General features: G+C 36.0%; 1 protein-coding gene across 1 annotated transcript in view; it reads left to right on the forward strand.

Annotated features, from left to right (window-relative positions):
- Positions 1–10000, forward strand: part of LOC311112637 (sodium/bile acid cotransporter 7-A-like) — a 22256-nt gene that overhangs the window by 2372 nt on the left and 9884 nt on the right. The window contains exons 4-6 of the mRNA XM_084155782.1: positions 150–271; positions 5969–6134; positions 7194–7245. Of these exons, the coding sequence (XP_084011908.1) occupies positions 150–271; positions 5969–6134; positions 7194–7245 (340 nt within the window). The remainder of the gene's footprint in view (positions 1–149; positions 272–5968; positions 6135–7193; positions 7246–10000) is intronic.

Here is a 10000-nt window from a genome sequence, read left to right on the forward strand (position 1 = left end):
AGTATTTACATAAGTATTCAGACCCTTTGCTATGAGACTCGAAATTGAGCTCCTTGATGTTTCTACAACTTGATTGGAGTCAATGTACCTGTTACTTTATCCCAGCCCCTAATACTGCTACTGAAAGGGTTTTAAAACCTATCATGGAGACACATCCTCATCCCTTGTTCTTCCTCTCCTCCTCCAGCTGGGCTCGTCATCCTCCGTTCCTTTCTCCTCAATCTTCTCTCAGCTCTTCATGACTGTGGTCGTACCTCTCATCCTAGGACAGGTCAGTACACAGGTTATAAACCCTTTATTAACCTGCTATAAACCCTTTATTAACCTGGTATAAACCCTTTATTAACCTGTTATAAACCCTTTTAACCCTTTATTAACCCTTTATTAACCCTTTATTAACCTGTTATAAACCCTTTATTAACCTGTTATAAACCCTTTATTAACCCTTTATTAACCCTTTATTAACCTGTTATTAACCCTTTATTAACCCTTTATTAACCTGTTATAAACCCTTTATTAACCTGTTATAAACCCTTTATTAACCTGTTATAAACCCTTTATTAACCTGTTATAAACCCTTTATTAACCTGTTATAAACCCTTTATTAACCTGTTATAAACCCTTTATTAACCTGCTATAAACCCTTTATTAACCTGTTATAAACCCTTTATTAACCCTTTATTAACCTGTTATAAACCCTTTATTAACCTGTTATAAACCCTTTACTAACCTGTTATAAACCCTTTACTAACCTGTTATAAACCCTTTATTAACCTGTTATAAACCCGTTATTAACCTGCTATAAACCCTTTATTAACCTGCTATAAACCCTTTATTAACCCTTTATTAACCTGTTATAAACCCTTTATTAACCTGTTATAAACCCTTTATTAACCCTTTATTAACCTGTTATAAACCCTTTATTAACCTGGTAGACTATATAAACCCTTTATTAACCTGTTATAAACCCTTTATTAACCTGTTATAAACCCTTTATTAACCTGTTATAAACCCTTTATTAACCTGTTATAAACCCTTTATTAACCTGTTATAAACCCTTTATTAACCTGTTATAAACCCTTTATTAACCCTTTATTAACCTGTTATAAACCCTTTATTAACCCTTTATTAACCTGTAATAAACCCTTTATTAACCTGTTATAAACCCTTTATTAACCTGTTATAAACCCTTTATTAACCCTTTATTAACCCTTTATTAACCTGTTATAAACCCTTTATTAACCTGCTATAAACCCTTTATTAACCTGCTATAAACCCTTTATTAACCCTTTATTAACCTGTTATAAACCCTTTATTAACCTGTTATAAACCCTTTATTAACCCTTTATTAACCTGTTATAAACCCTTTATTAACCTGGTAGACTATATAAACCCTTTATTAACCTGTTATAAACCCTTTATTAACCTGTTATAAACCCTTTATTAACCTGTTATAAACCCTTTATTAACCCTTTATTAACCTGTTATAAACCCTTTATTAACCTGGTAGACTATATAAACCCTTTATTAACTTGTTATAAACCCTTTATTAACCTGTAATAAACCCTTTATTAACCTGTTATAAACCCTTTATTAACCCTTTATTAACCCTTTATTAACCTGTTATAAACCCTTTATTAACCTGTTATAAACCCTTTATTAACCCTTTATTAACCTGTAATAAACCCTTTATTAACCTGTTATAAACCCTTTATTAACCTGTTATAAACCCTTTATTAACCTGTTATAAACCCTTTATTAACCCTTTATTAACCTGTTATAAACCCTTTATTAACCTGCTAGACTATATAAACCCTTTATTAACCTGTTATAAACCCTTTATTAACCTGTAATAAACCCTTTATTAACCTGTTATAAACCCTTTATTAACCTGTTATAAACCCTTTATTAACCCTTTATTAACCTGTAATAAACCCTTTATTAACCTGTTATAAACCCTTTATTAACCTGTTATAAACCCTTTATTAACCTGTTATAAACCCTTTATTAACCTGTTATAAACCCTTTATTAACCCTTTATTAACCTGTTATAAACCCTTTATTAACCTGGTAGACTATATAAACCCTTTATTAACCTGTTATAAACCCTTTATTAACCTGTAATAAACCCTTTATTAACCTGTTATAAACCCTTTATTAACCTGTTATAAACCCTTTATTAACCCTTTATTAACCCTTTATTAACCTGTAATAAACCCTTTATTAACCTGTTATAAACCCTTTATTAACCTTTTATAAACCCTTTATTAACCCTTTATTAACCCTTTATTAACCTGTTATAAACCCTTTATTAACCTGCTATAAACCCTTTATTAACCTGCTATAAACCCTTTATTAACCCTTTATTAACCTGTTATAAACCCTTTATTAACCTGTTATAAACCCTTTATTAACCCTTTATTAACCTGTTATAAACCCTTTATTAACCTGGTAGACTATATAAACCCTTTATTAACCTGTTATAAACCCTTTATTAACCTGTTATAAACCCTTTATTAACCTGTTATAAACCCTTTATTAACCTGTTATAAACCCTTTATTAACCTGTTATAAACCCTTTATTAACCCTTTATTAACCTGTTATAAACCCTTTATTAACCTGGTAGACTATATAAACCCTTTATTAACCTGTTATAAACCCTTTATTAACCTGTTATAAACCCTTTATTAACCTGTTATAAACCCTTTATTAACCTGTTATAAACCCTTTATTAACCTGTAATAAACCCTTTATTAACCTGTTATAAACCCTTTATTAACCTGTTATAAACCCTTTATTAACCCTTTATTAACCCTTTATTAACCTGTTATAAACCCTTTATTAACCTGTTATAAACCCTTTATTAACCCTTTATTAACCTGTAATAAACCCTTTATTAACCTGTTATAAACCCTTTATTAACCTTTTATTAACCCTTTATTAACCCTTTATTAACCTGTTATAAACCCTTTATTAACCTGTTATAAACCCTTTATTAACCCTTTATTAACCTGTTATAAACCCTTTACTAACCTGTTATAAACCCTTTATTAACCTGTTATAAACCCTTTATTAACCTGCTATAAACCCTTTATTAACCTGCTATAAACCCTTTATTAACCCTTTATTAACCTGTTATAAACCCTTTATTAACCTGTTATAAACCCTTTATTAACCCTTTATTAACCTGTTATAAACCCTTTATTAACCTGGTAGACTATATAAACCCTTTATTAACCTGTTATAAACCCTTTATTAACCTGTTATAAACCCTTTATTAACCTGTTATAAACCCTTTATTAACCTGTTATAAACCCTTTATTAACCTGTTATAAACCCTTTATTAACCCTTTATTAACCTGTTATAAACCCTTTATTAACCTGGTAGACTATATAAACCCTTTATTAACCTGTTATAAACCCTTTATTAACCTGTTATAAACCCTTTATTAACCTGTTATAAACCCTTTATTAACCTGTTATAAACCCTTTATTAACCTGTTATAAACCCTTTATTAACCTGTAATAAACCCTTTATTAACCTGTTATAAACCCTTTATTAACCTGTTATAAACCCTTTATTAACCCTTTATTAACCCTTTATTAACCTGTTATAAACCCTTTATTAACCTGTTAGACTATATAAACCCTTTATTAACCTGGTATACTATATAAACCCTTTATTAACCTGTTAGACTATATAAACCCTTTATTAACCTGGTAGACTATATAAACCCTTTATTAACCTGGTAGACTATATAAACCCTTTATTAACCTGGTAGACTATATAAACCCTTTATTAACCTGGTAGACTATATAAACCCTTTATTAACCTGGTAGACTATATAAACCCTTTATTAAGGGATGTAGCTCAGTTGGTAGAGCATGGCATTTGCAACGCGAGGGTTGTGGGTTCGATTCCAGTATAAAAAATAAAAATGTATGCACTAACTGTAAGTCGCTCTGGATAAGAGCGTCTGCTAAATGACTAAAAAATGTAAAAAATTAAAAAATTAACCTGTTAGACTATATAAACCCTTTATTAACCTGGTAGACTATATAAACCCTTTATTAACCTGGTAGACTATATAAACCCTTTATTAACCTGGTAGACTATATAAACCCTTTATTAACCTGGTAGACTATATAAACCCTTTATTAACCTGGTAGACTATATAAACCCTTTATTAACCTGGTAGACTATATAAACCCTTTATTAACCTGGTAGACTATATAAACCCTTTATTAACCTGGTAGACTATATAAACCCTTTATTAACCTGGTAGACTATATAAACCCTTTATTAACCTGGTAGACTATATAAACCCTTTATTAACCTGGTAGACTATATAAACCCTTTATTAACCCTTTATTAACCTGGTAGACTATATAAACCCTTTATTAACCTGGTAGACTATATAAACCCTTTATTAACCTGGTAGACTATATAAACCCTTTATTAACCTGGTAGACTATATAAACCCTTTATTAACCTGGTAGACTATATAAACCCTTTATTAACCTGGTAGACTATATAAACCCTTTATTAACCTGGTAGACTATATAAACCCTTTATTAACCTGGTAGACTATATAAACCCTTTATTAACCTGGTAGACTATATAAACCCTTTATTAACCTGGTAGACTATATAAACCCTTTATTAACCTGGTAGACTATATAAACCCTTTATTAACCTGGTAGACTATATAAACCCTTTATTAACCTGGTAGACTATATAAACCCTTTATTAACCTGGTAGACTATATAAACCCTATATTAACCTGGTAGACTATATAAACCCTTTATTAACCTGGTAGACTATATAAACCCTTTATTAACCTGGTAGACTATATAAACCATTTATTAACCTGGTAGACTATATAAACCATTTATTAACCTGGTAGACTATATCAACCCTTTATTAACCTGGTAGACTATATAAACCCTTTATTAACCTGGTAGACTATATAAACCCTTTATTAACCTGGTAGACTATATAAACCCTTTATTAACCTGGTAGACTATATCAACCCTTTATTAACCTGGTAGACTATATCAACCCTTTATTAACCTGGTAGACCATATAAACCCTTTATTAACCCTTTATTAACCTGGTAGACTATATAAACCCTTTATTAACCTGGGAGACTATATAAACCCTTTATAAACCCTTTATTAACCTGTTAGACTATATAAACCCTTTATTAACCTGGTAGACTATATAAACCCTTTATTAACCTGTTAGACTATATAAACCCCTTTATTAACCTGGTAGACTATATAAACCCTTTATTAACCTGGTAGACTATATAAACCCTTTATTAACCTGGTAGACTATATAAACCCTTTATTAACCTGGTAGACTATATAAACCCTTTATTAACCTGGTAGACTATATAAACCCCTTTATTAACCTGGTAGACTATATAAACCCTTTATTAACCTGGTAGACTATATAAACCCCTTTATTAACCTGGTAGACTATATCAACCCTTTATTAACCTGGTAGACTATATAAACCCCTTTATTAACCTGGTAGACTATATCAACCCTTTATTAACCTGGTAGACTATATAAACCCTTTATAAACCCTTTATTAACCTGGTAGACTATATAAACCCTTTATAGATCCTTTATTAACCTGTTAAAAGCCCCAAATAATGACTATAACACTTTATAAACCCTTTAACCACTTGTATAAACCTGTTGTAAATCATCTATAAGCCCTTTTATAAAACACAGAGTTCCTGAGAGACTAGCTAGAGGATACCTCCGTTTCGGAGTCTATAACACCTCTATAAAGCCTTTATAACCCCTGTGTGTATTCCAGGTGTCCTGCTGGTTCCTAAGGGACTGGTTAGAGAGAGGAGGAAACCTCCGTTTTGCAGCCATCACATTTATAACACCCATATGAACCCCTATAAATGTGTTTATAATCTCTTTATGAACCCTTTATAACCTCCAGGTGTCCCGGAGGTTCCTGAGGGACTGGTTAGAGAGGAGGAAGCCTCCGTTTGGAGTCATCAGTTCTGTGGTGCTCCTGATGATCATCTACACAACCTTCTGTGAGACCTTCTCTAACCCTGATGTTGAACTGGACCACCTCAGCCTACTGCTTATCACCTTCATCAGTGAGTCTCACTCTCTCTCTGTCTCTCTCTCTCTGTCTCTGTCTCTCTCTCTCTCTCTCTCTGTCTCTGTCTCTCTGTCTCTCTCTCTCTCTCTCTCTCTCTCTCTCTCTGTGTGTACATGCGTGGTGTTTAAAGTATTCTGTCTAAACCCTCTGATCTGATGCGTTGTCTCTCCCCAGTATTCTGTCTAAACCCTCTGATCTGATGCGTTGTCTCTCCCCAGTATTCTGTCTAAACCCTCTGATCTGATGCGTTGTCTCTCCCCAGTATTCTGTCTAAACCCTCTGATCTGATGCCTTGTCTCTCCCCAGTATTCTGTCTAAACCCTCTGATCTGATGCCTTGTCTCTCCCCAGTATTCTGTCTAAACCCTCTGATCTGATGCGTTGTCTCTCCCCAGTATTCAGTCTAAACCCTCTGATCTGATGCGTTGTCTCTCCCCAGTATTCTGTCTAAACCCTCTGATCTGATGCGTTGTCTCTCCCCAGTATTCAGTCTAAACCCTCTGATCTGATGCGTTGTCTCTCCCCAGTATTCTGTCTAAACCCTCTGATCTGATGCCTTGTCTCTCCCCAGTATTCTGTCTAAACCCTCTGATCTGATGCGTTGTCTCTCCCCAGTATTCAGTCTAAACCCTCTGATCTGATGCGTTGTCTCTCCCCAGTATTCTGTCTAAACCCTCTGATCTGATGCCTTGTCTCTCCCCAGTATTCTGTCTAAACCCTCTGATCTGATGCGTTGTCTCTCCCCAGTATTCTGTCTAAACCCTCTGATCTGATGCGTTGTCTCTCCCCAGTATTCTGTCTAAACCCTCTGATCTGATGCGTTGTCTCTCCCCAGTATTCTGTCTAAACCCTCTGATCTGATGCGTTGTCTCTCCCCAGTATTCTGTCTAAACCCTCTGATCTGATGCGTTGTCTCTCCCCAGTATTCTGTCTAAACCCTCTGATCTGATGCGTTGTCTCTCCCCAGTATTCTGTCTAAACCCTCTGATCTGATGCCTTGTCTCTCCCCAGTATTCTGTCTAAACCCTCTGATCTGATGCCTTGTCTCTCCCCAGTATTCTGCATCCAGCTGAGCTTCATGCTGTTGACGTTTGTCTTCTCCACACGGTGAGTTTAACATTAAACTGTATATCTAGTACTGTCCTGCTGCAGCTACTGGCATTATACTGTATATCTAGTACTGTCCTTCTGCAGCCACTAGCATTATACTGTATATCTAGTACTGTCCTGCTGCAGCCACTAGCATTATACTGTATATATAGTACTGTCCTGCTGCAGCAACTAGCATTATACTGTATATCTAGTACTGTCCTGCTGCAGCCACTAGCATTATACTGTATATCTAGTACTGTCCTGCTGCAGCCACTAGCATTATACTGTATATCTAGTACTGTCCTGCTGCAGCCACTAGCATTATACTGTATATCTAGTACTGTTCTGCTGCAGCCACTAGCATTATACTGTATATCTAGTACTGTTACTGTCCTGCTGCAGCAATTAGCATTATACTGTATATCTAGTACTGTCCTGCTGCAGCCACTAGCATTATACTGTATATCTAGTACTGTTACTGTCCTGCTGCAGCCACTAGCATTATACTGTATATATAGTACTGTCCTGCTGCAGCCACTAGCATTATACTGTATATCTAGTACTGTCCTGCTGCAGCCACTAGCATTATACTGTATATCTAGTACTGTCCTGCTGCAGCCACTAGCATTATACTGTATATATAGTACTGTCCTGCTGCAGCCACTAGCATTATACTGTATATCTAGTACTGTTACTGTCCTGCTGCAGCCACTAGCATTATACTGTATATCTAGTACTGTCCTGCTGCAGCCACTAGCATTATACTGTATATCTAGTACTGTCCTGCTGCAGCCACTAGCATTATACTGTATATCTAGTACTGTCCTGCTGCAGCTACTGGCATTATACTGTATATCTAGTACTGTCCTTCTGCAGCCACTAGCATTATACTGTATATCTAGTACTGTCCTGCTGCAGCCACTAGCATTATACTGTATATATAGTACTGTCCTGCTGCAGCAACTAGCATTATACTGTATATCTAGTACTGTCCTGCTGCAGCCACTAGCATTATACTGTATATCTAGTACTGTCCTGCTGCAGCCACTAGCATTATACTGTATATCTAGTACTGTCCTGCTGCAGCCACTAGCATTATACTGTATATCTAGTACTGTTCTGCTGCAGCCACTAGCATTATACTGTATATCTAGTACTGTTACTGTCCTGCTGCAGCAATTAGCATTATACTGTATATCTAGTACTGTCCTGCTGCAGCCACTAGCATTATACTGTATATCTAGTACTGTTACTGTCCTGCTGCAGCCACTAGCATTATACTGTATATATAGTACTGTCCTGCTGCAGCCACTAGCATTATACTGTATATCTAGTACTGTCCTGCTGCAGCCACTAGCATTATACTGTATATCTAGTACTGTCCTGCTGCAGCCACTAGCATTATACTGTATATATAGTACTGTCCTGCTGCAGCCACTAGCATTATACTGTATATCTAGTACTGTTACTGTCCTGCTGCAGCCACTAGCATTATACTGTATATCTAGTACTGTCCTGCTGCAGCCACTAGCATTATACTGTATATCTAGTACTGTCCTGCTGCAGCCACTAGCATTATACTGTATATCTAGTACTGTCCTGCTGCAGCCACTAGCATTATACTGTATATCTAGTACTGTTACTGTCCTGCTGCAGCCACTAGCATTATACTGTATATCTAGTACTGTTACTGTCCTGCTGCAGCCACTAGCATTATACTGTACAGTGCCTTCAGAAAGTATTCAGACCCATTGACTTTTTCCACATTTTGTTACGTTACAGCCTTATTGTAAAATGGATAAAAAAATAATAACTCTCAGCAATCTACACACAATACCCCGTAATGACAAAGCGACAACAGATTTATTTAGGAAGTTTAGCAAATATATAAAAAAAAAAAAAACATACCTTATTTAAATATGTATTCATACCCTTTGCTATGAGACTCGAAATTTAGTTCAGGTCCATCCTGTTTCCCATTGATCATCCTTGATGTTTCTACAACTTGATTGGAGTCCACCTGTGGTAAATTCAATTGATTGGACATGATTTGGAAAGGCACACACCTGTCTATATAAGGTCCCACAGTTGACAGTGCATGTCAGAGCAAAAACCAAGCCATGAGGTCGAAGGAATTGTCCGTAGAGCTCTGAGACAGGATTGTGTCAAGGCACTGATCTGGGGAAGGGTACCAAAACATTTCTGTGGCATTGAAGGTCCCTAAGAACCCAGTGGCTTCCATCATTCTTAAATGGAAGAAGTTTGGAACCACCACGACATGGCCAAAAGTATGTGGATACCCCTTTAAATTAGTGGTTTCAGCTATTTCAGTCACACCCGTTGCTGACAGGTGTATAAAATCGAGCACACAGCCATGCAATCTCCATAGACAAACATTGGCAGTAGAATGGCCTTACTGAAGAGCTCAGTGACTTTCAACATGGCACCGTCACAGGATGCCACCTTTCCAACAAGTCAGTTCGTCACATTTCTGCCCTGCTAGAGCTGCCCCGGTCAACTGTAAGTGCTGTAAGTGGTGTAAAGCTCACTGCCATTGGACTCTGGAGCAGTGGAAACGCGTTCTCTGGAGTGATGAATCGCTCTTCACCATCGGGCAGTCCGACGGACGAATCTGGGTTTGGCGGATGCCAGGAGAACTCTACCTGCCCCAATGCATAGTGCCAACTGTAAAGTTTGGTGGAGGAGGAATAATGGTCTGGGCTGTTTTTCATGGTTCTGGCTAGGCCCCTTAGTTACAGTGAAGGGAAAT

Source organism: Coregonus lavaretus (genome assembly GCF_964263955.1).
Source record: "Coregonus lavaretus genome assembly, chromosome: 39".
Classification (NCBI taxonomy): domain Eukaryota; kingdom Metazoa; phylum Chordata; class Actinopteri; order Salmoniformes; family Salmonidae; genus Coregonus; species Coregonus lavaretus.